General features: G+C 46.3%; 1 protein-coding gene across 7 annotated transcripts in view; it reads left to right on the forward strand.

Moving 5' to 3' along the window:
• Positions 1–25,402, forward strand: part of LOC114880000 (acetylcholinesterase-like) — a 38,474-nt gene extending 13,072 nt beyond the window's left edge. For 4 of the 7 annotated variants that reach the window (XM_029195516.2, XM_046287967.1, XM_029195517.2 and 1 more), the window contains 8 exons: positions 12,563–12,727; positions 16,244–16,568; positions 16,786–17,016; positions 17,462–17,753; positions 17,990–18,625; positions 18,721–18,882; positions 19,961–20,136; positions 23,829–25,402. In XM_029195516.2, coding sequence (XP_029051349.1) covers positions 16,256–16,568; positions 16,786–17,016; positions 17,462–17,753; positions 17,990–18,625; positions 18,721–18,882; positions 19,961–20,136; positions 23,829–24,004 — 1,986 coding nt within the window. In that variant the 5' untranslated portion in view covers positions 12,563–12,727; positions 16,244–16,255 and the 3' untranslated portion in view covers positions 24,005–25,402. Of the gene's footprint in view, positions 1–12,562; positions 12,732–14,958; positions 15,145–16,110; positions 16,174–16,243; positions 16,569–16,785; positions 17,017–17,461; positions 17,754–17,989; positions 18,626–18,720; positions 18,883–19,960; positions 20,137–23,828 lie in introns of those variants that run through there. The other 3 variants (XM_029195518.2, XM_029195521.2, XM_029195522.2) reach the window with 3 other exon arrangements.
• The last annotated feature ends 1,411 nt before the right edge of the window (positions 25,403–26,813 follow it).

Genomic DNA, 26,813 nt, shown 5'->3' on the forward strand with positions numbered 1-26,813 from the left:
TCGCGTAGCCCTTGGAGAACGGGGTCCTTGAAAAGATTCGAATAGAAAATTTATCGATCGCACTTGACTCGTCGGATGTCTATGTGTTTTATCGTCGAGCGTATTACGCGAGCCTTCGGCGTCCGTTACGCGATTGTTTGGCCGCGTTTGCGAATCAATGGTACGAGCCGACCACGGTGAAAACGAATCGCGTGCCACCCAGAATTCGTCTCGACCAAACATTAATTTTCACATTTTCAGATTATTTCTTTTAATTCTTCTTAAACGAGTATGTAGATAGGTACATATTTCTTGTGGGTTCAACAGGAGATGGTGAGCATTCCTGATCTTCCATACCAGGGGATGGTCGGCGCGTACGTAAATGTATTTCCCTCCCTGTCTAATGAAAAATAAATAAAAACAAGGTACATATTTGTTCCTATCCGAAGAAAGTAAACACTCGATACAATATCTGCAGAGTGGCTTCGAGTGGTTCGCGTTTACCTGTGCCCCGAGATAAGAGCTTCGTTAACCCTTTCATCGCAAACCCGTATATGCATCCAGAAATACCGTGATCCCGTGTACACTATCGATCAAAAGTTTCGCATCTTCGAAATTGTTATCGCGAAGCGAAATTCACCTGGTGTTCCAAAGTTTTCACCTGGTCGGTCTGCGTTTACGAGCAAGAACTGTTCTGATGATCAAACACGGCATAAAAATAACTATTGTACAGAAAAGTTGCGTCGATTGATGGAAAGGACGGAGAAAATTGAATCTCGAATTTGGAACTTTTTCGGTTGAAAGCGAGTCGCGCGATTCGTAACATATTTAGACGAGTGGGGAACGGCACCCAGCGTGGCAAGCTCTCGTGTCGGTGGAGGGTATTAAAAAAGAAAGAAAGAGAAAAAAATACACACAATGACAAGGTTATATACACGTGACAAAAGGAAAATTGACGCGTACTCGACGGCCGCGTGGAAGCTGGTTTTTTCCCGTGGGTTGGCGCGCCGAAGCTTTGTCGGATCAAGGGTCGCGTCGAAAGCTCGGCAAAGAGGAAAGGCTGGGTGGGTGCGTGTGCGTCCCTTGGTTTTCCACGACCGAACGTGAAAAGAAAGCAGCAGATGAGAGGTGAGAGCCGGTAAAAGGACGGGGTAAGAGCAAACGTTGGACGGACACACAGGTGGCCTTTGGCTTTCGTTTCAACTCGCGCAATCGGTCCCGAGTAAAAATAGGAACCGTGACCCAACTACGCTCGATTCCACAATTATGCATTTCCTCCCGTTGTCCGACTATTTTTCACTCCTCGCGGTCGAATCAATGCGCCCGTTAAGGGTGTCTCTGTGTCGCGGCCAAGTCGATCGGGAATCCGCTCTACGCGAGCTTCGGCTGAAAGTGAGATGAAATTCAGACGGATCGAGGGAAACAGGGTCGAGTCGATATTATTTTTTTCTTTCCTTCTCTTCGACGATTATCCCAGCGCCGCTATTCTTCCAAACGATTCCGTGCGATCGCGAAAGCTATGATTCGCGATAAAGAGCTTATTAACGTTCCTTGATTAACCAACAGATGCCGGGATGCACCAGCAACGTTGCTTATCCGTGATTCTTCCGAAGATGCGGAATAAGAATTCTGCAAAATTTCAACGCTCTGTTCCGTGAGAACGAGTCGTTTCCTTTACAGCTTTTTAACCTTTTAACGAGTCGAGTTAACGACCTTCAATTTCGGGGTCTCAATTAACTTTGCGGCTGAGTTTCTTTTTCCCGTGTCACGGCCGTTACTTTCTTTTTTAACACGTTGCCGCGAAATCCTGTTTTCCCGCCAATTAACTGTCAACGATTTCAATGAATTTTCATCAACTTTTCACTTGCTCCTTGGTTAAACTTATCTCGGAGAAGAAATGGTTGCTCTCGTAGGAAAGTAGGTAGATAGGCTGGGTAACGACGATTCGTTAGCCGGTTGTCCGTCGTTCGGAAGCGTGACGATTCGCGTTATCCACCATCGTTGTTCACCTCGCCGGCCGAATATTGTACCTTTCTATCTTCGACGTCCTCTGAAAAAGAAGTTCATCTCGATATCGATAAGCGTCGAGATGAACGGCTCCGATAAGCACGTTGTCCTTTATTCGCGCGTGGCACAGGTTATCGCGCTGAATCTGCAAAATTTTCGTGTTTCCAGTTTCTTTGCTCGTCTCGCGACGAGGCCTCTATCAGAAAATGAAACGGGAAATTGAAGGAATAATCGTTGAAAGGTAATAGCGTACGATCCCTGCAAAGAAAGCGTCCGTCGATGATAAAAAAGAACACGGTGAAATATAATGCGGCAACGGAGAGGGAAGGAGAGGTCGTGACGCGGTGCAATATTCATGAAGTTTCGAGGCTAGAGAGGAAATTGGCCCTCGCGAACGAGGTGAAACAAAACGGAACGGAACGAAACGAGACGAGACGAAAGAGAAATGTATCGTCCGCTGTAAATATTGGCGGATGAATCGCGTTATAGGGAAATTTAAGGGATATAATAAGGATAGAGAATGGAGGTGACGGAGTGGAAATTAGAAATGGCTGTAGGGTATCGAGAGGGGCCCGCGTTTGCTTTCGGGGAGGAAAGGTGGCGGTGGTGGTAGTAGCGCCTGGCAGCTAACCCTCCGGCTCCTATTATACGGCCGTGTTCTCCGTAGATCCTTATCTAACCAGGTTAATCTATCCTTTCCTATCCCCCTTACGACTTACTAGCACCACCCTCAACCTTCCTCTTCGTCTATCTACGGCCCATTTTCTAGGGCTTTGTGTCAGCTGACACGTAACTGTTTATACCGTATATCGGACTGGCGCATCGCGTGACGAGACTCGTTGCTGGATACGCCATTCCAGAGGACTAAATTGCACGATTTTACAGACTTTCCAGCCACTCGTGTCGTTGTCTCGTCCGGCCACGCCAATCTCCCTTTTCCACAACGTTTCATCCCTCCCCCCCCCCCCCCCGTTTGTTCGCCTCTTTTTAATCTTCCCACTCGTTTCCATCGCCGGAACAAAAGGGAAATAAATGCGGAAACACCGAACGGTACAACGCCTATTGTTTTAAAGTTGGAAATCTTCTTTTCCCTGATTTCCTCGCGTTCCCCTAGTTTTATCTATAACGATGTTAATCAATTTTTCAACGAGGCTAAAAATAGAAAGGAAAGGAAAGAAAGAATCCTGTGAACGCGTTAGGTAGAAGTGTCAAGTGAAAGATGAAGACGCAAAGTCGGCCAGCAAGTAGAACGTAAAGCTCGTTGACGCGACGACGGTGAAGGCGAGAAGCCGGGCTGGCAGCTTTCCCTCCATTTGTTATACCACCGCTCGTTACGCTCATTATGTCAGCTTTCACAGTAGATTCTTATCTAATCCGGTCAATCTGCATTTCGTCGTTCCCGCAGGCCCCCTGCAGTCTGATTTTTATGCATGACCTAAACTTCACGCGACTTCCTTAACTGCCTCCGAAACCTAATCCACTTTTCTGGCTGTGTAAAAAGTTTTCACCACTTCCCCGCGACTTTACCCTATAGAAAGAAACGAGATAGATAAAGGGACGCTTCTTTATTCAAGTAAATTTCAACGAATTTTGCGTCCTCGACCGTATCGATTGATAAAACCGGGGTTCTCCTAGTCTCTGTGAAATTGGCAAACGGCATGGCAGGGCGGTAAGGCGTCTCGCGACTCGCCTTCTCGGTACGTCCATAGGACTCGATGGGTCCTGTACGGGCGAAAGAAGAGACGTAAAAAAAAATGAGAAAGAAACAAGCGCATCCGGCCACGAACGATTTTTCTTTCCACCGGAGCTGCATTGCGGCTGCAGCAGTTTCCGACGCATTGCTACCGTGAACTCGCGTCGAAAGGCTGCATCGAACAGGAGAGGAGGCTAAGCGTTCCACCTGAAAGGATGTCTCGATTCGACTCGCGTACACCTATCAACGAAACGATTCGTACGATTGTTCGCGACGTTCGTCATAGTCGGACGAGAAAGATCGAAGGTATCGAAGGGACGTAGAGAGAAGGAGCGCTTTCTTGTCTTTATTGTTTCGAGCGATTAGACGTTTCTGTGCAGAATACTGACAGAAGGGAGAAATATTTTTCAGGCACGTTAACGTCGCGAACACCGGTTCCGAGAGCTTTCGAGGAGAGCGAAAAGCTCTCGGGGGAAGAAGAAGAGGAGACCGGGTCCTTTGAGCCTGACGATTAACGCTCGACTTATCCGAGTCGAGTCGAGTCGAGTCGAGTCAAGTCGCGATGTTCCCAACAGCTTTTCAATCTGTAAGAGCGGCTCTTGGTTTTCCAACGAAACGCTTTGATGTCGCGAGCTCCCGGTAGCTGGTAATTCGAAGGAGAACCATCGATACCGCTTTTATAGTTGCCTTCTTCCATCGAGAGATACAAAGAAACTTCGTTTGAAACGGTTTCAGGTCCGTGGGAAATTCGTTGGAGAAATGGTGCTCGGCTAGGTTTCGACTTGTGGCAGGCGTTTTCGAGGTCAGGGAAGATGGTAAAAAGTGAGGGTAAGGTAAGGAGGAGTTGGCCGAAGGAGAAAAGAGGTCTCGGTGTCTGGCTCGGCCTGGCACTTCTCTCCATTGCCAGCTTTTGCTTTGGCTGCGGCTCGCGTGAACTTTCAAACTTGCCGTTTCAAAGTTTCCCCCGTACGTGTTAACGAGCAAAAGATTCTAAAGTCTAAAGGCTCCCATTCGCGTGTGCCGTTGAATGTTCTTTTTTCTGATTGACGCTTTTCATAAATAGGCAGCGTTGAAACTCGTCGACGCTACCATTGCTATACGCCCCCGCCTCCAAATATCCCATTTTCTGCTAATAAAACCGAAAATTGGCACGTTTGGTAGGAAATAGGGTCGCGTTTATCGCAGCATCGTCGATGCGTCGCGTATCGAATTCTCTGAAAAACGTAGTTGTCGGGGAGGTAAACGAAGCGAAGGGAGGCAACCTTCGGAAATACATTTTCAAGCGTGTTTCTTCGCCGGTTGCATTTGCATCCGCTTTCCGACGCGACATAACACCGACGACACTCTTCGCGACGTTGATCCAGCTTCGCTCTATATACTTTCGACGCGCAAATATTTATACTCCATTTAGAGGGACGAGTGTTGGAGTTCTCTAACGCGCGTCTACGCGTTCTATACATCAATGCGTTGCAATTTTTTCCGAGGTCTCGAAAGAAAAAACGGGGGTGAGAGAGAGAGAAAGGGGATGCCGGATACACTTGACCCAAAGTTATTTACCGAGTTTTTCTAGATATCGATCCAAAGCCACTAATCTCGAGTTGTCTATTCTAAAGACGAAGCAGGCGAGTGCCTTTCCAAGGCAGACTTTTCGACGCCTCTAGGTACACAAGTTTACCACGCGATCGCAGATTCCTTGCTTTTACGCGGACGACCACGGGGAAATGATTTCTCGTCATCGAGGAGGATGAAACTCGATAAGACTTTTCGTCGACGAGAGAACGCAGACAGGCTGGCTCGTTATTATTTGAATATATGCCAAAGGTAAGGCGCGCGAGTCGCGACAGTAACGAGCCGTGAAACGGTGTCGCGGTTTTAAGAAGAGGGGACCTTTCGTTTTTAACGACTTCCTAAAGACAGGCCTCGGACCTGGCTACAGAGGTTAGGTTAATATTTGGCTCGGCCGCGGTAACCGGGTCAAGGATCAATGGGCTTGGCTACCAGACAGGGTAGTCCCAGTCCTGATCCTTTCGATATCCTTGCCTCGAATGTTTTATTCGAGGCTAGCAAAATAAGCGGATAAATAAACGGCTTGGTTTCCGAATGGCCCCACCAAAATTGAAAATTCAGGTTCGGTATATAACCTAAATTGACTACAAGTTCGTTTCAGAGCTGGATGTCTTACCGTTTTCGAGATATCATGGTAAGGTTAGGTTAAGTTTGGTTAGGTTCTGTGTATGCGCAGTATCGAATAGCGCATGCGTAGTCCCAAAGTTGTACAAAAATTTCTTACCACGATATCTCAAAATCGGTAAGACATCCAGCTCTGAAACCAATTTTAATCGGTTTCTGGTCATCAATTTAGGTTATAGCGAATTGAGTATATACCGAACCAAAGTTCTCAATTTTGGTGGGGCCATTCGGAAACTTATCCAAATAAAACGATGGCGTGTGTCGTGTGTCGTCCGCTCGGCTAGCCAAGCGTGTTTGCTAGCGAATATTTGCACGTGCTCTGCTACCCTTACGCAGACGAACGCAGCACCGTGCATGTGCGCAGTGTACGGAGGATGCAGAGTTGCAGTCGTGCTATGAATGTAGCTTGTACTGCAGATACGTTGCGGTTCTGCTCTGCTAGCCGTTCCACCCGGTTGCCGGACGAACGTGATACATTGTTCCTGCCAAATTCATGCAACAACCGAAAATTTGCTCGGCATTGTCCGGGAAACAACGGACTGCTGGCCTCCGGCCGTCCGATTATCTCGACACGTGAACGTTCTCGATGCTGGACTGGCAAGTTTCCTCGCGATCCTTTTCCTGCATCGTTTAGCTTTTGTTTAATCGCTGGAAATCAAGACAAAATTGCGCTTGCCCTGCATTTTTTTCCTCCCCCGCTCTGGTAAACCATTGTTCCCGGAATGTCCCTTTGTTCGTTCGTTGCAATCAGCGAAATACATTCGAGCGGAAACAGAAAAAAGACGTTCGATCCGCGAACGTCCCTTGGCTGGAAATAGCTGGTAAACTTTAAATATGCAATTCAGTTTCTAAACGCTACCCCGAAACGTCTGTTTCTCGTCTCGTCGCTTTATAAATAAACCAGCAGACCAGGGATTTTCTTTCCGTTCGAATATTCGATCGTCACAGTCGAATTTCGAGGAAACTCGATCGAAACTTTTGTCCGAAAGCAAATTCGATGTACATAGAGAAAAGATGACCGGTAAAAGGAGAAACGGGCGTATCGATGGCACGAAGGGACAGGAAAATTTGCATGCCAGTCTAATTGAAAATTAATCCCACGGCTGTTTGTCGCCGATTTCATCGTACTCGACTTTCTCATTACGTCACGTTACTCGGTTCGCTCGTCGTGTCGCGTCGTTGCGGAACTTGTGCCGTTCGAAAATTCGCTGACAAATTCATATCCGTTCCGCGTAGCCGGAGCATTCACGGGCTAACGCGCGACACCGTTTCCATTCTGTGCGGCTGTAAATCGAGACGAGGGATTAAAGCGGGAGAAAACGGGAGAAAACGTCAGACCGAGCACAGAATGCAGCTTGCGCTAATAAAACTTCCCGCTCAGCAGGAACGAATGAATTTCGGTGTGTTCGTTTCATCCGTCAACCCTTCAACCCACTCGTTACGCGATTTTTCTCCTCTCTTCAAACTTGACAACGGTACACGTTCTTCCATCTATTTTTCTCTTTTCTTCTTTTTCTTCGGACTTTGTCCGGTCTTGTTTTCCCTCCGTTGATTAAATTTACACCATCCCGTCTTCCCTTTGACTCGTCGGATTATCGATTTCCCAACATCGGGTGTTCTTAAAATTTCAATTGAATTCGGAGCATTAATTCGTTCGAAGCGCGTTAATACCGTTCCATGGTATCGAGGCTCGAATACGCGTATAATACGGGTAATAGGTAAGTGGAAAATGAATTTCCTCTCGATGCCTTTCGCTAGATTACGGGGAATTAAATCGGCGATAGTTGTTGGAATATTTTGTTTATAGCGATAGAAAAGCGTCGGTGATATCCGAGCGAAAGCGGAAGTCTTTGGCCGCTCCCTCTCCATCGATCTTGCTCGTCGTTCTTATCGAGGATAAAGTAGGTCTTCGTTTTTCGTTCATCGACCATCGAATCAAATTAATTTTCCCATCTTGTCGATGCTCTTGGAAGGAAAAAAAAGAAAATGATTCGATAATATAGTATCGTAGAGAGAGTGGTCGAATACGATGTGTTTGGTTGGTACCTCGTCGATTGGAAAGCGTTGAAAATTAGGATAGAGGTTTAAAGGTTCGCGTGCCGATGTAGGATGCAGAAGAACGGTCAAGTGGAACGGGAAACGTCCGTATGTAGATATCCACAGGGCTGCATGCCAGCCTATGACAAGCTAAAACCGAGTGTGTATCACCAGCTATCAGGGTTATAGATGGCCCATGGGCACGCTAACCCAGTGACATCTCTAGGTCAGCAGCGATTCTCGAACCACCCCTTCGTTTCTCTTGCCTGCCTACCCTGCCCTTCCCTTCCCTTCCCATCCCTTTGTGCAGACCAACCCTCGTTGTCTCTCGTCTTGTTCGTCGCTGTTGTTTCAATCGTACGTGCTTTTATTCCACATTTTATTAGACTTTGTAATCGAACTTGAGCTAAGGAAAAAATAAAACGTTCGTGGATCGATAGTTTATCGTTGATAAATTGGAGATTGGTCGATTTACTCGTAGCGTAAATGGGAAAGATAAGGAAGATAAGTGGGTAACGGTGGCGATTGTTGATAAGTACAATTGGTTTATTAATTGAATCGATAAATGGAAAAGTAAACAATTGGAAGTGGTTTAGATATGAAATTAGATGGGTAATCGTTGAAGAGGGCTCGGCTCGTAAAGGTGGGCGGAGGGAATCGAGGCTACAAACACACGTAAATAAACGGCTATACGATGCTAGTTGGTGCAGAAAGTTTCTGGCACGAGTTCGCAGGGAAATCTCCTGATGGTATAAGGGGGCGCAACAACCCTGGCCTGATATTATTAGCCCTCGAAACAGCGATCGAATCTTCTCTCGAGAATTTTGCATATCGTTAGAACGTCGTTAATTTTGATCGAGTGTAGCTTTAGTTTCTCAATTCGGACAGGCTAATAAATATTTTCGAAGAAACTAACAGCGTTCCGTGCCTTTACGAATCTAATTGCAAGTCTCGCGAGTCGATAGTCCGCTCTCGAGATTTCAACGAATCGTGCCGCGAGTCGCGGTGAAATTTTTCCAGCAAAACAGACAGCGGCGAATTAATTAAAGGGGATTCGCAAAGAGAAGAACTCGTCTTACGAGTTTCCCCTTTCGCAATTCGCGTTCTACCGTAGGGCGAAAGTTTTCCTAGCTGCGAATATCGAAGTTGCCCGAACTCGAATAATCGTATCGCGTAGCTCGTCGTGGCGCATTGTTGAATTTCGAGTACTCGTTACCACGACACGCGATAGCTCGCCTAATTACCCGGCTTGTTCGATAATTGCGACGAAATTACGCGCGTGAGATTACGAAACACGAGTTGTCGCGTCGAATTTCACACGGCATCCGCTGACAATTTATTTTCACGAGAATCCTAATATTACGGAGCCAGGTTTCCAAATATGGCTGTAGTTCCGAATACGATCGGTCGCCGATCAAGATGAAATTTTGAGGGGAAGGGAGGAGGGGAGCCCAAATATAAAGTGGTATCTTCGGCTTCGTATTAGTTTCCGAGATATTAATTAAAATCTTTCGTACAATACATAGAATTTTTCCTGTACTGACGCAACTAACACCATACCACTTTATATTTGGGGTCCCCTCTCCCCTCAAAATTTCATCTTGATCGGCGACCGGTCGTATTCGGAACTTCATCCCTAAATATTCCTGGACAATTAGGCAACAAAATTGGCTCGCTCGAACAATCGAGATAAAAGTAAACTCGACTTTGAATTCCTAGCGAAATAAATCGTCGAGTCGATTCGTTTTCGTGCTTCCGACCCGACCCGACGAGACGCATCGAAAAACGCTTTGCCCGGCAGACTGTGCCACGGGGAAATTTATTCGCGTCGATAGGCATGTGCGTCGAACGTCGAACGACCAACGAGAAAGTCTCGTTTAAACGTTTTTCCCGACGACATACGGGTCAAACGATAACTGCACCTCTTGCCAGAGGGAACAATGATTCCCATTACGGGTCGCAGTTTTATTTAAAAATTGCTGCGAGCTATTGTTTTCCACGGACAATCAGTGGACCGCGAATTTTTCGTCGCGTTTTCTTTTTCTCTTTCTTTCTTTCTTTTTCCAGTTTGATCGCCGACGACACGGAATCGCGAGGCTGTTCGCGTTTAAAGGCTTCTTACGCGCATTGTTCGTACGATGAAAAGCTTCCTCTTGGTGAAACTATTGGACGAAGATCGCGGACGGGACTGTCAGAACCTTTTCTCGATCTTTTCGAGAACACCGGCAAGCTTTGTTCCGCTAGAAGCTTCGCTGCTCGGCTATCCGCTTATAGATGAGACGTAAGAAGTCGAGATTCGCTCTATTGTTTCGGAAGCTCTAGATTTTTACTTTCCCTCGTGTTAAAATTAAACAATTTTTTTATTAAAAATAATTCGAACAAATTTAGCATAGCTTACTTTAATTGACGATCAATTAAACTCCATATCGAGCGATTAATCGAGTTCAATCGAAGGCGTTGTCAAAATAGTAGATAACGTCACGTTACGGTAACGAGTACTCGTGGCCGCGTTATTTTCGTCCGTTTTATCGGGACTGAGTAATCGATTAATTGCGATCGGAATTTCGATAAGAAAGGAACACGAGTGTGTTTCTCTTTCCTCGAAGTTGCATCTTGCTGAAGAAAAAGAAGAGAAAAAAATGTATCCGTGAAAGCACACCGATCGTCATCGTCCTGGATAATTTTCTTCCTTTCTCGTTCGTGTCGTGTCTCTTCTCTTCTTTTTCGCGTAGAACTCGCGACAATGAAGAAACGGCACGCGAAAAGACAGCTTTTCGCTTCCCCTTTGTTTCGAGTGGATTTCAGCCGGGAAATGGATCTCGCTGCTTGCTTCCTAGCTAGCTTGCTTGCCTTTGGGAAATCTTTTCCCGCGTGTTGGTTTTTACACTGGTTTTATTCTTTTTTTTTCTCTTTCGAACAAAAACGTGTTTCAGTGAAGGCGTGTTTAAACCGTCGACCCGCTAAATTTCTGTCCTACTACGTCCTTTCTCTGTCCATTCCTCTCCCTTTCGTTTGGTCAAAGATTAACGCGTTGAACGCCACGGTGAAAAGGGCCATTTGTTGTGGGACGTATTGAAACTGTAATTAATTAAGGAAAGAAATAATTAATTTTCAAATTTCAAATTTTAAGCTTTCTATTTGCCATTTTACATTATTTGTACCATAACTATATTATGGTTATAGTATGGTACAAATAATGTAAAATGGCAAATAGAAAGCTTAAAATTTGAAAATTATTAAAAAAGAAATAGTTAATTTATAGTACCATACCATACCATAACCATAATATTGTTATGGTACAAATAATGTAAAATGGCAAATGGAAAGCTTAAAATTTGAAATTTGAAAATTAATTGTTTCTTTCCTTAATAATGTTTTTCTATTATTTTCTTTTAGTTACCCAGGTATGTGCAATTTGCGATGTCGGTCACCGATGACCCCCATGGCGTTCAACGTGTTTACCATTTTGTTGCACCGTCTCCATTTCTAAATAATCCAACCATTTTCACGTTCTTCAAGAAAAGTGGACGAAAACGTTAAAGAAATTGCGTCATTTTCTATCGACTGGCAAACAGGAAAGAAAATGGGGAAAAAGAGGTTGGAAAACCATCGAAGAAACTCGAGGCCATTGTTTCCACGGTCGACGATGTTAATTTTTCCGCTGGGTGGACGAGGATCGAGCAAGGGGTTGGCAGGACAACGATGGAACACGGATGATCAGAAATTTCTCTGAAGCATTGTGTCCCTTTGGACAAAACAAACTCTGCGAGGCGATTGCACAAAGGGGCAAATTGGGTGCGCGAAGTCGATAATTCATTGGTACATTGAATTCTTCTTCTTTCGCTTCGCGTCCTCTTCTTCCTTGTTTCTCGATCGAAATCAAACGAAGGAAGAGACAGAAGAGGTGAATTAATATTAATACGCGTTCCATGCTTTTGGAAGACAGATGAAGTCGTATCAGTCTTTTAATTGGTAATATTGTTGGTAGGTTGCGACAAGCGTGTTCGATATGTCGAGGTTGAGGCTGAAAGAAGCGGGAACGCGAAACGGGGGTGGAATATATATCTTGACGGTGCGATCCAAATTCATTATCCGCGTTCCCGCGAGGCGAGGCGCCGCGAAATGAATTCCGAAAGTGGGACGTACGCTTATTAGAAATTCCTGGATTGTTCGGCGAACGTGTGCGCCCAAGTCGGGGTTTATTTGCTTCCTCCAAGTCGACCGGCTTGGAATTCACGGGCAACCTTTGGCCAATGGGTCGGAAGCAGCCAAAATACCGTAGAGAGCCCTCCTCCAGCCATCTAAGAACGAGATATATGCTTTTATTAAAAGCCAGCCAGCTCGAATTCAGCGTTTCCACGGTTTATGAGGTCGCGGCGGTACCTACTTCTTCGAATTTATTAGGTCGTCCCGATACTTTGAACAGCCGGGAGGCTACCACTCGGATGCGTACGAAATTTCTCAATTATCTAACCTTCTTCTAACGATGTCGGTAAATTTAAAAAGCGTGAAATTAAAAAAGTTGGACAACGATAGCTACGTACCGGAAGAGCGTAGTTCTTGCGGGATAACGATCGTCTGATCTTTCGACCTATCGAATTTTTCACTCATGATTGCCGCCACTACCGACTCAATTTTCCACTCGCGCTGTTGCAGCCAAGCGATGATCCGTGAACTGGGAATGTAGACGGAAGGGCGGGAAAGCGGATCTGCCCCTCGCAGAATCGAAGAAAGGGCTTTTCCTCCATCTCCACCGTCGTCTTCAACCTCCGCGAGGTTCTTCGAATACCTTCAGCCTCTTCGTCGATTTGGACACCGTAAGTAAGTACGTTTCAACGATTTCTTCTTTTTCGCTCGAAAATCGCCGATGACGACACGAGGTACATTAATAATTATATTTCTTCCGTTTTCCCCGTTTCCGTGCCGATTCACATTAGCCCGTTGGACCGTACGAGCAGAAATGACGGTATCGCATTTACATTTATTCTGAAATTAACATAAACGCGTAGAAAGGGGGTGAAATAACGGGAGAGAGGAATAAGGAGAGGTCTGGTGGGATTTCTCATTCTACAGTCTGTCGTCGTGGCACGCGCGTAATTAATTATCGAACGATCCGCTTTGTAGAAGGCGAGGGTGCGCGCCCCGTGATTTATTCACGCGACCGTCAACGTTTCCTGATCGTCGTATTAATTCGAATAATCGCCATGCAAATGCATTGCTCTTCTCTTTCTCTCTATTTACATTTCTCGTGTTTCCTTCTCGTTAACCCTTTCGTTGTACGATATCATCTCCATTAATTACGTCGAGCCAATTCGATCGTTCGGTATTTATTCATCGATCTGGTGTCGAAACGGTATCGAGGCTGAACTGATAGCTCTTGAAACGGTATCGGACAATACTAATACCTTGGTTACGAACAAAAAGTGTCGATACCATCGACAGCGCGATCAAACTTTTCAAGAAGTTTATGAACACGAAACGTTGCGAATAAAAAATGAAGAAAATCTTCAAAGTCGATTTCTGACCAAACTACTCAGCGGATTTTAACCAACTTCCCGTTTGACGTTTTTGGTGCCCATGGGCTCATTTGAAAGGTATTATCGTCTAATTTGACATATCCGGAAACTAGGGTGCCGAAAGCACGATTTCGACCACTCCCCATAAAGCCCCGTGTTGAAATGGTCAATTTGAATAAAACTTGGTGCAAATCATCTTGGCGGCCTATTCTATCAATTCCACGGGGTAAAAATTTGCCGGGACAATGGGGGTCGACTAAGGTATGGAAATAGTTAGTTTGAGATATTTCTGTGTTGTGAATATGGATTTTAGGAGATGGTTTTTTATTAAGAATAACACGAAACGTGGATCGAGTGATTCGTAAGCAGATTTATTCGCGAACGAATTGTTTTTCATTTTTCCTTTTATTTTGAAAGTCAGCGTAAAGGCTGACGCAAACGCAGCTATACTTTTTCACCGGTAATCTGGCAGCAGCAGCAGCAGCACTGCGAAACGATGGCGGATAATTTCGGCGTATAAACTGTATATAGCCGGATAAGCCAAGCAGCTGTGGTCGCGCGATAAAGCGGGACGGAATCTCGCATCCGGCAAATTCCAGCGGGACGAGCCGCCGATATATTTTCCCGGTTTAATCGAGCGGCTCGATTCCACGCGGCCCGACAAATTTCAGGGGTTAGATTTTCCGGGACACTCGTGGGAATTGCTCGTTACTCGTTACCCGAACGCACAGTTAATACGAAAGCGTTTATTACACCGATACAGTGTCGCGCTATCATCGTTTCCACTCGCATTTGTCGTTTCGCGGTTTCGTTGGCTTTCCCTCGAAACATATACCAGTAAAATCAGTCTATAAACCTGCTCGAAAACATTTGTGCTTTTAGTTTTTTCACCGCCACCATGTGTAACAAATATCCACAATAATTTCGCTTTATTCGAAAGATACTCTGGCTGTTCTACTTTGATCCAACCTGTCGAGAGAAGGTTCGATTACCGCTATCCACAGAGTCGAGGGTGCTCGGCGAACTTTCGACGAGTGTATCGCAAACCAAACCGAAGACGAGTAGTTGCTCGTGTCGAAAGCCAGTCGAGAGAGCCAGGAATCGGAAGAAACGTGGAGGAGAAGCGGTAAAGGGCGTAAATAAACGAGAGGTAGACAGCTCTATCGATCGATCGCGATAGAACACGGGGTCCTCCTTGGACCCCTAGAGTGGTCGATCCCTCCGCGGACAACTCGAACAGAGACTACTCGAAGCGAAGCTCTGTATCTTCTTCTGTTTTTATTTCTGCCGAGGTATACTAGCTGAAAATATGGAATTTTCACGATCAGTCGTCGTTGCAAAGAAGCTAGGAGTAATTATTTCGGTATAAATGAAAACGGGCGAAGAAGGAAGAATAGCGTGGCGGAGGCGTAACTATCATAGCCTTAATAGACAGCGGTTTTACGTGGGTCATGGTGCGTTGCACGATGCTGCCATCGCGACAAGGGGGATAACTATCGGCAACGCTTCCATTCGCAGCCTCTGTCTTCGTGTATGCCTCTCGCGATCGAAAGGCACCTCGCTTATCTAGTTCCAATCATTCTTTCGTTTTCAAATTTCTTGCCCGGAAATGCGGTAGTGAACGTGAAAAGGAAACTCGTCTTATCGCGCGTCGCGTGGTCGTGAAGGGAATATTTGGGAAGCAGAGGAACGCGGTGATTCTTGAGAGCTTCGCAACTTTTGGTGAGTAAAAGAAGAAAAATCGATTCGTGGTAGGATCGATCTCGCGATCGTGTGCCGTTCGAAATCGGGGATAGGAACGTTCGTCGTGGACGATCTCGCGATAAAATCTGCACCCTGGATTCTGGACGTCGCTCGTTTAAATCGTTTCGCGTCTTGAAACGAAATTTTGTCGAGTCGAAAGAGAAGAGCCGGTGTGTCCCCATGGCGTTAATGGAGGGACATGCAAAGCAGGCAGGCGGTCGATGATAAATTGTCACTGCCTATGACAGCTAATGCGCTATTTTCTCTCACGAACGCTTCCGCGTGTAACACCTCCACGTTGCGTGTAATCACGCGTGACCACACGGACGGAACACGTAGAAGGAAATGACCAATCAACGCGGACCTTCGTTCACAACTGTACCGTGTATTTCCTTCTGCTGGTGTAGCTGCGAATCGAGCTGCCTCTCCGCGCGGAAATATTTTTATTCTCTTTCTTCGTTTCACAGAAACGGCCGTCAAAGTATTTTCAAACAGAAATAAAAGCCCTTTCCCTCTGAAAATGCCGAAATCGTCGGCGAATCCTGTTATCGCCTCCGAGAGCGAGAGGAATTTTCGAAACGAGAAGGAGGAAAAAAGTTTGACTCGGATCGATTGAACGAAAAGTAATAGAAGGGAGAAAGGTGGGCTTAATTATCGAGTAAATGGTGCAAGCTCGACGAGTGAAAGCGATAGGGAAACGCGCTGTTGGAGGGTACACGTTGCTCGAACAAAGACCGACACCATTTCCAATTAATCGGACGAGGCGACGATGGGAATCGATCGCGATACCGAATCCTGTCCTCGCCGAGAGTCTCGCCTCAAGAAAGTAACAATCGTTTCCGACCGATCTGTTCCGCACAAAGCTCCGCGTTCGTTTCTCGCGAGAAACGCTTCTACTCTACTTACGCTCTTCTTGCCGTCTTTTCGCCAATTTTCTTGTTTTTCATTTCCTCGAACGATAAGAACGTGTTTAAATTGTCGAGCAACCTAACGAAGTTTATCAAATAGGTAGGAAATGAAAAAGAATATAGACGGAAGGTTAGGGTGATGAAGTTACACAGATAGACGGTGTTTTCAGGCGTGGGACAGGATGCCAAGGAAACGATGTTCATTGACGAAGCTCGAGGCTCTGATGGTGCTTAGTTTAACGGTGCTGGTGCAGCTGGACGTATGCTGGTGCTCGCTGACCCACAGGAGCAGACATCACGCGGACATGTCGCACGAGGACGGGAAGAGCTTCAGAACTAGCGAGGAGCTACCTAGACCAGCCGCCCTCAATTCCAACGACGATCCGCTGATAGTTCAGACGAGAAAGGGCAAGGTCAAGGGTAAGACCATGACTGCGACCACGGGAAAGGAGGTCGACGCCTGGCTCGGCATCCCTTACGCGCAGAAACCTCTCGGTAGGTTACCACCTGTGTACGGTCTATCGGCTTCAACCACTCGCTAATTAACCTTTCATCAAAGTCCAGCCACTGCACTACAACGCGCTCTCTACCCTACAATCTCTTCTTTCCCACTTTCTTCGGCTACGTCGAAACGAAAGAAATTGAGAAAAAGCATTAATCGTATACGCGTGATAAGCATCGAGGAACGTTACGAGAAGGGATTCTGTTGCAGGACCGTTGAGGTTCCGGCATCCGAGACCAGCGGAACGTTGGCCGGGAATTCTGAACGCCACCACGCTGCCGAATAGTTGCGTGCAGATACTGGACACGGTGTTCGGTGACTTTCCAGGTGCGACGATGTGGAATCCGAACACCCCGCTCAGCGAGGATTGCCTTTACGTGAACGTGGTCGCGCCACGACCTAGGCCTACCAATGCCGCTGTTATGGTATGGATATTCGGTGGTGAGTTCCAGCTGACACCTGTTCCGTCCTCGCGTTACACACAGACAAAGAGAGAGAGAGAGAGAGAGAGAGAGAGAGAGAGTAAAGTTGCCTTTACAGGTGGTCGGTTCTTGGCGTGAAACGCTTATTTTTGGCCCGCGGCCTTATTTTAAGACAGCTGCACTTTTCGAACGGAAAGTCGAAAGACTAACGGGTTAATTTTAACGACCGCTTCGCTTCCCCTCTCTCGCTCTGTCTGTGCTTGTATCGCTCGAAGCTCGAGAAATAGACACACGATTTGAAAAAAAAAAAAGAGGAAAGGTGTAATAGCTCTCGGAAAGAAATAATCGAAGGAAAAAATGGAAGATAGCCCCCTTGTAGAAAGGGCTGGCACGACGGGTTATGTAGATATTTGAAGAAGAGAGGCATTTCTTTGGAGACATGGAATCGCGGGACATCGTTGTAGGTGGCTTTTACTCCGGCTCGGCGACCCTCGACGTTTACGATCACAAAACCCTGGTGTCCGAGGAGAAGGTGATCCTGGTCTCGATGCAGTATCGAGTGGCCAGCCTTGGTTTCCTCTACTTCGGAACGTCGGACGTTCCTGGGAACGCCGGTCTGTTCGATCAGATGATGGCCCTACAGTGGGTACGCGACAATATCGCTGCTTTTGGCGGAAATCCTGAGAACGTGACCCTGTTCGGAGAGAGCGCGGGCGCCGTATCCGTTTCTATGCACCTACTTTCGCCTCTGTCAAGGTGCATACCTTTTTCTGCTAGTCACAACCGTTTGTTTGCAATTGCTTGCCGTTGCTTGTCGTTGCTTGTCTCGCTTCTCGCTTCACGCTTCTCGCATGCCGAGATCGTTTCGACCGAGCATTCGTCGGTCGACGGAATCGGTAACGAAATCGGACCTCCTTCGAGTAATTTCGACGAACGAACAAATTATCCGGAGAGGCCGCCCGCGTCGTGGCGGCCGTTTCTATGCGTTCCAGGCATCTGTTCAGCCAAGCGATCATGCAGTCCGGTTCGCCGACGGCACCTTGGGCCATCATCTCGCGGGAAGAATCGATCATGCGGGGTATCAGATTGGCCGAAGCGGTCGACTGTCCCCACGATCGGGACAATCTCCAGGAGGTGATCGACTGTCTGCTGGTGAAGGATCCGATAGAGTTGGTTAAGAACGAATGGGGCACTCTGGGCATCTGCGAGTTTCCTTTCGTCCCCGTCATCGACGGCGCGTTCCTCGACGAGACCCCTCAACGTTCCTTGGCCACTTCCTCCTTCAAGAAAGCAAACATCATGATGGGTTCCAACACCGAGGAAGGTTTCTATTTTATCATTTACTATCTGACCGAGCTGTTCCGCATCGACGGGACCGAGGACGTGAAGGTCAGCAGAGAACAATTCGTCAGCGCCGTCTCCGAGCTGAACCCGTACGTCAATCAGATCGGAAGGCACGCAATTATCTACGAGTACACCGACTGGCTACGTCCCGACGACCCTCACGTGAATCGCGACGCAATTGACAAGATAGTCGGCGACTATCAGTTCACCTGCAACGTGAACGAATTCGCCGGACGATACGCCGACACCGGAAATACCGTGTACATGTACTACTATAAGCACAGGTGAGAATTCTCATCGGGATTTTCCGGCTGAAAATTTTCCAAACAAACGAACAATCCTACTGTTTTCCTTTCCGTGTACGTCCTGAATCGAACAGATCCGCAAACAATCCGTGGCCAAGGTGGACCGGAGTGATGCACGCGGACGAAATCAGTTACATATTCGGAGAGCCGTTGGATCCCTCGAAAGGCTACACGAAGGAGGAAGCGAACTTATCGAAAAGGATGATGAGATATTGGGCGAACTTTGCGAAGTCAGGGTAAGGCGGGAGGAGAAAGGGTAGAGCCGGGTAAGGTAGGCAAAATGGCCCTTGAACCAAATTAAAATCAGAACGCGTCGGTACACCAATTTTCAACCCTTTATCTTAACCAGGGGGGCAGTGAGGGAGGGCAAAAGAGACTGTGCCAGATTGTGCCCCATTTCTTCTATTTAATAACATCCGAAAATTCTGATACACTACAAACACAGCGCATATTAAGGAATTTTTTCAGATTTTTTCATTGCAAATCCTAGTTGTACAAAATGAAAAACCGAACAAACAATCTGAAGAGACGCGATTTGTTATTAAAAATGTAAGAGCACTACTTTTATATTACTCAGATTTTTTGTTGTGGTGCAATGTAGTTAAAAAAATCAAGAACCAATTATTTCGCATGAAAAAGTAACTTCTACTTTGAATTTTTATTACCTGTTTTATCAGAATATGTATTAAGTATTTTTAAATGGATTCACATTCATATTCTAAAGGAATATGTAAATAAAAATTCAAAGTAGAAGTTACTTTTTCATGCGAAATAATTGGTTTCTGATTTTTTTAACTACGTTGCACCACAACAAAAAATCTGAAAGAATTGAAGAGTAATAGTTATACTAATATGTTATTACCACAGTAATATAAAAGTAGTGCTCTTACATTTTTAATAACAAATCGCGTCTCTTCAGATTGTTTGTTCGGTTTTTCATTTTTCACAACTAGGATTTGCAATGAAAAAATCTGAAAAAATTCCCTAATATGCGCTACCGTGTTTGTAGTGTATCAGAATTTTTTCTGAATTTTGGGATGTTACTAAATAAGAGAAATGGGGCACGATCTGGCGTCTCTTTTGCCCCCCCCCCCCTCACTGCCCCCCTGGTTAAGATAAAGGGTTGAAAATTGGTGTACAATATTTTCTTTTGATATGCTATCGAATGACGCGTGCTGAATTTAATTTGGTTCAAGGGCCATTTTGCCTACCTTACTCGGCTATACCCTTTCGTCTAATAGTTTCGTTGTTACAGCGAGAAAAAGGTGTCTCGTTAAGAAATAAAAAAATGATAATGTGATATGATTACGTTAGGGACCCGAACATCGGCGACGTCGCTTCGTGGACGCTGTCTTACTGGCCACCGCACAATGCCGCCACGAAAGAGTACCTGACGTTGGATACCAACAGCTCCGAAATCGGCAACGGACCTAGGGTGAAACAGTGCACCTTCTGGAAGAAGTATCTTCCCCAGCTGCTAGCCGCCACGTGTGAGTAACACTTTCTTCCAACCATTATCTCCATTACACCACAATCGTCGCCGCCTCCACCGCGTTTTATCCGACGCGAGACATACTCTTCTATGACACCTGTTGAGTAGAAAATGCGTTTCGTTAACGACGAAGCAAGCGGTCGCTCGAGACCGCCGAAAGCGAATCGATCCTCGCGATTATTACTTTTCTCGGTTGAACGATTTTAATCGAGCAACCTTTTGTTTCGTTAAACATCGGTGTTTGTCGTCCAGGGATTCGTAGGGAAATTCCTCTTGATTCGCTGCAACGAAGTAGAAGTTTTTCTTAAAATTTCGACCAACTGGTTTTCCTTCTTCCGGACACCGGCCAATAATGGATCTCCAGGCATTCAATCATTGCAAAATTTCTTTCGCGCGAAAAACGCGTTCGAATTTAAACGGGCTTCTTTAAATTCGCTTCGTTCATTATGTAAATCCGATCTGGTCGGTCGGTGCAGAGACAAAAGATCTCGACGGGTTCTGCTTTAAACGTCTTAAGAAGCCTTTCCCTTTTAACGTAATCGCCTTTTCGAAGGACCCGCTACAATTTTCAACGTCGCGATCAGAGTCGCTGGCAAGCAATAACGAACGAGTGAAAGAGGAAAGAAGATTTCTACCGTTAATTCGAGGGAAAGTTGGAAAACGAGCGAGGAGGCAGCAGTTTCGAGAGAAAGAGGAAAGGGATGAAACGGAACGAACGAGTTCTCTCTCCCCTTTGGAAAGCAATTTCGCATCCCATTGACTCTGAGCCGAGCTATTAATCGAGGCTGCTTACCCCGCTCGCTGCTCCTCCGGCAACTCAGATGCTGCAAGAAGAAATGGCCGCGTGCCAATCACCGATTTCTATTCAAAGTACATATAATACGCGTCTGTTTCGTCTTTGATCCAACGACGAATAAAAATCGCGAAAGCTTAGAGACGAGCCAATTTTTATTGGCACCGACGTCCGACCGTTCTTCGAAAGCTTTTTCTAAAATTACGGAATCGTTGGCACGGAACAGGATAACCCGTGGCCGCCGACTTCGAGTGATTTCCTTTCTCTGAGAAAATACAGTTTACTTTTGGAAGATTTGAGGAGAGAGGAGCCTGTCATTCGCGTAACGTTCCTCTTCGGATGAGTTTTTCGTCGCATCGAGTCTTTTAATTCTAAAGCGTCTGTTTGTTAAGAATCGTACGAAGATCAAACAACTTTTGATTCGAAAGGAATCCAGCGACAATCGCAAGTGGAAGAGTCAAAGGAGAAATCGGGAGCATCCGATGGATGGTTTGACGGCAGTGAAAACGGATAGATTAGAAAAGAGACATCACGGTGGAATAAAATCGGCGATGCAGCGGAAAATTGCCACCATGGCTCCCTCTTTGTCTCTGCTCCATCCTGTGATCGTTTTCTTTTTTCCTTCTTTCAAATAATATCCATTCTACCCTGCAGCTAGTATCTCGATGCCTTTTTACGAAACCTCTGTGGATACACGCGACGTAGCTATGCGTTTGCTTCCTTCTGTCAGTTGAATAAAAGTTTCTCTTAAAATAGAAGAGGAAAAACGCGGCGGTATTGCTTTATAATTACTGCATCGGTGGGTTCGGAAAGGGTTAACCGCACGCGGCGAAGGTAGACGCGACGCGTCGTTGTCACGAGTACTGATGCTTCGTTTACTCGACAAACCATTCGCGTAACCGCAAATACACTCTGCCTGTACACCCGCGTTGCTTCCGAATCAAGGAATTCGAAATCGACTGATCTCTGGTTGAACGAAGAAACGAACTTTCTTCGGCAGCATCGACGAGTTGATCCGCGTTATCCCCCTAGGTGCTTACCAACGCCACTCCAAATTTCATTTACAAACAGAGAAAATCGATTCGAACCGAGGCATTCGGGTATTTCAATTTTTACGACCGGCAAAGATTTACGACGCTTCGTGAAACGTAACAGCGAATAACGAGAACGGACGTGGATACGTGTCATTTTCATCGAGGCAGTAGCGTAACATTGTGGCCGAATCGAACCGTGAAACTGATTCTCACCAATGTCGATGGCAGTGGTGCCGTGACGTCAGCCGAGTTAAACGCACCTTTGCTTTCGACGTATTTCGTCGTTCTACCGTTCCAGCGTTTCCCATAATCTACTATGCGGCAGAGAACTGCCGTTGACACGGTGCCAACGCGAAATCCCCTGGGAACAGGCCGTGGCTGCGATCAAATTCAGGATAGTAAGCCGTTATCTCACCCTAACGATCCCTCGTTAAATCCTATTTATGTCAATGCCGCAACGTTTTGACTTTCGTCCAACATCCTCCCCCGTTCGTATCCCTTCGACCGATCCCTTCGCCGATCTTCGCGCGCCCTCATAAATACTAGTGACAATCGATTCGTTCATCTTTATCGATGCGCATTACGCGCCGTAACGAGGAGTTACAGCGTTTCGCGATGTTTCGACGAGATCGAGGAGAGGAGAGGAGAGGAGAGAGCTTGCGCTTCGACCGAGACCAGATTCAATTTCACGCGGCCCTGCACACCCCGATACGATTGGTAGGACGATACAAAAAAACGGACGGGAGACGAACCAATGGACGATCGATCAACCGAAATCCACGTCGAGATAGAACGGGCTGGGGTGTTCGCCGTTCTCCCCTAACCTTTTTCATCAGTCGATCACTCCTCCAACTCGCTTTCCTTCGCTCGATCGAATTAACGATCGTTTACCCTATAAGCAGCTAACAATTGTCCGCCAAGCGTCGACACGATTAATCGATCCGTTTTCCTTCTTTCATCAGGAATCTCGGACCTCTTTTCACGCAACCATACGTAGAAACCTCCTGAAACTTAATTACGGTGCTTGCCATCAGCGACTGAAATATGTCGCCAGAATTCCATCACGAAGCCCTCTCTCTCTCTCTTTTTCTCTCTGCCAATTGGTCGGAAACTTTTCCAATCGATCGCGAAATCGAGTGTGCTTCAGGGAATACTTCCGCGTTCGGTTGCCCGTTTTTTTTATCTCGTTAGCCGACGTATCGCGCTCCCATTTCCAACGAATTCATTTGAGATCCGACACGGTTTTGGGATTTTTAGCAAAATCAGAATGTAAATCCTGAGATAAAAAAATATAGCTAAACCACAAAATAAGAATGTGATGAAGACGGAAGAGTTGTAGACCCCCGAAACAAAACGCTGATAACGAAACTGATAAGGGCAGGGGTGGCAGAAAGGAAGAAAGGAAGGAAGGAAGGAAGGAAGGAAGGAAGGGAAAGATTGGGAGACGGAAACGTGTAAGAGAGGAGTAGGGGTTTTGATCGCGGCAGCCAGGAACGAAAGGAACGGTCGAGCAGGGCAGACGAGGGTGCGGGGGTGGAAACTGGCCGCTCGGCAGGGTGGATCGATGCGGCCGCGGGTACGTCCGTGCGCGCAAACCTGCGCGCGTGTGCGTGCACCTGTGTACCTACACGTGTGCGCCCCTATGGAGACGCGTAGACGCTTGAATCAAACGTTTCTCCTGGATCAGGATCCCTTCTCCCAATTCCCTCCAAGAAGATGACGTTCGCGTACCGATCATCGCGCGACCTTCTTTCTTTCCGAATCGAATTTTCATCGAATTTCCCCCCACATTGCCCCCTTTGTAGCCTCCTGCGTAGAGGGAAAATAAAGAGAATGATAATTGGTTTTTTTTTTCTGTTGTAGCGAAACTAGAGCTCGGCGCGAAGGAGACGTGCAGCAGTACCAGCGTGAACGACGGGGGTCATTTGTTGGTGGTATTAAGCGTCGCGGTAATCGGCATTCTCTTCAGCCAGAGGCTGGCGATCCGAGTGGACTCGGACGGCGCACCGCGGATCTTCGACGCCCGAGGCTTCGTCTAGCTCCGGCAGTCGGCTGGCCGCGGACCGTCCTCGATCGTCGAGCATTGCCAACAGGGTTGGCCAACGGGAGACGAGAAGCGACACAGACATATCAATGCGCTCGAACGCGCTCGATCGACCGAGCACCGGTCGACGCGAGTTTCTGCTTCGCTGGTGAGACCGATCGTACGCGAACTACGAACTGCAAACTAAGAGCCGAACACGGGCTAGAAACTGTACCGATGCCGAGGGGACTCGAGGATCTCCTAGGACCGACGCGTCGGCAAAAAGAGTGCCGTTTCTCCATTTTACTTTTCCCTTTTCCCTTCTTTCCTCTTCCCTTGCTTGCCATTTCTTTCTTTTCCATCCACTCTTGTTGCTTTACGCAGCGAGCTCTCGAGAGCAGGATGAAAAACAAATAGTTGCGACATCGCGGTTCCGATGGAATCTGCAAATCTCTCGCGTATTGTCAGAGTTACACCCGGCGATTGGCGAAACGTAAGAGATGTTTGGGGAAGATAGAGACGCGTCGCGCCGTAAATTGTCCGACCAACTTACGGCTGCGAAAGACCATCGTTGCTTCTACCCTTTCTTACGCGTTTACAGAGTTACTTTATCACAATCTCTTCTTATCCCTTGTAAAGGAGATCGTAATCGAGGCGTCGCGTCGTCGCGATAACGTTAAGCCGCGTTGTGTCATTGAAAAAGCAAAGCACGCATTGTCGGAAGTATAAAGAAATGAAGAATCTCGTACAGATTTTACCCTTTAACCAGGCGACGAGCAATGTGGGTCACCGCATCGGAGCTTTTATTTTACGAGCAAGATCGCCGTCAAGCTGGACGTTATCGCGTCGATATGCTATATACCGCGTGTACATACTCGACAGGATAATTCGAGCTGCCTGTTGGAAAATTTGTTAACGCGACCGATCCATTATCCGCGCATTCCTTATCGTCTACATATTTCTAAAGGTCAGCTTTCGTTTTACGTTCTATCGAGCAAGATATCAAACGACGAAACTTTTAGCGAATTCGTCGCGTTCACGAGTACAGTCGACTTATTCAGTTTCGCCGGTACAGCTTTTAATCCGACCATTATGGTACCGTAATGGTAGCCGCAATTCGATCTATACGTTCTGCGGCCGTCTATACCCGCGCATATTTGTAATGGAGTTAATTGCATTCGTACGAACTGCGGAGACTTACAAGGGGAACTACCCAAGTGTTACACTCACTTATCAATGAAACTTTGCCAGCTTGTAGAACTCGTCGAGCTGAACTGACTAATTGTTTAAAAGATATTAATAATTGAAGTTAGTTACTACTTACATTGAGAAGTATGACGGACTCACACATACAACTCGCAATCTAGAGATCCTTGATTCCCAACATTTTTTTTTGTTTTTAAATGATAATTAGTCTCTTTTTGAATAACTATTACATCAAAATTAACATTAATAAAAAAAAAATTTTTGGGAACCAAGGATTTGAACCGAGGATCTTCAAATTGGGAATCACGGATCTGCTCCGTGGTTGAACATATGACGCGTAATCTAAAGGTTCTCGGTTCAAATCCTGGGTCCCCATTTTTTTTTTTTTCTTTTTAATGATAATTTTTATGTAATAGTTATTCAAAAGGAGACAAATTATCATTACAAAAAAAAAAGTTTTGGGAACCAAGGATTTGAACGGTGGATCTCTAGATTGCGAATTGTATGTGTGAGTTTGTCATACTTCAGAATGTAAGGAGTAACTAACTGTAATTACTAATATCTTTTAAACAATTAGCCGTCTGCCCCCAAAAGGGGATATAGGCGTGTTCAGCTCGACGAGCTCTACAAGCAGGCAAAGTTTCATTAATAAAGTTCGAATTTATCTGATTTATTGAAATAGATGAGAAAAGAAAAAAACGATCCGAAATGGTGAGCTTCAGTTGGATTTAATTGAATACCAGACACGGTAAATTGTCGACAGGAGCCGCGATCGTCGGACAGAATTCGATAAATTGTATCTAATATAGTTTGAATTTTATAATAGACGTGTACGATGTATTGGAAAAGACACGTTGAATTTCGCGGTGGTAGCTGGTGGTGGTTCCGCAGAATAAAGCAAACGCCGTAAAATTTTACGACGCGACAGCGAATGTAGATCTGGTCGCAGACTGCGGCACAGGCTCGATCGAAATTAAACGGCCGCCAGGACGCGTCCAGGTGCTCTGTATCGCCGCATCGAAGGTGCATTCCTACGTGCATCCCATCCCATCCTATCCTATCCCATCCAATCCCATCCCATCCCATCCCATTCCGTCCCATGCGCTCTATTTTCCTCGCGCGGCTCCGGGCGGCATCGATTTTACACCAGAATACGCTTCTATTCTTCCAGCCTGGCGGCGAAGGTCGAGCCTTAACGTTCCAACCACGAATCGCGTCGAAGGAACACGGTCTGTAAAGCGAATCATTTCAATTCCTCCACACACATTTTGCGTTTTACGTTTTCCTCTTCAGAAATATTCCAAGTTAGTTGTGCAACCGATGCATACGTTGCCTCTATAAGCGACAAGATTTTTATCAACACCATCTTACTCCGACCAGCGAGTAGGTTGTCTCTAAATATGAGGGGAGGTAACGATGCAATGTACACGCGTCTCTTGCCCTCTGAGGGTTAATAGTTGAGCGATAGCCTTGAAACGAGACTCTTCCTTTGTATTGGTTTCCTCTATAGATTCTCTACGCGTTAACGTTTCGCCCGTGATTCTGTCAACCGCGATTTAATCGAACACCAACAGACGCCGTCGAGAACCGGCGATTTTCTCGAAGCTCCAATTAAATCA

Source organism: Osmia bicornis, chromosome 11 (genome assembly GCF_907164935.1).
Source record: "Osmia bicornis bicornis chromosome 11, iOsmBic2.1, whole genome shotgun sequence".
NCBI lineage: Eukaryota > Metazoa > Arthropoda > Insecta > Hymenoptera > Megachilidae > Osmia > Osmia bicornis.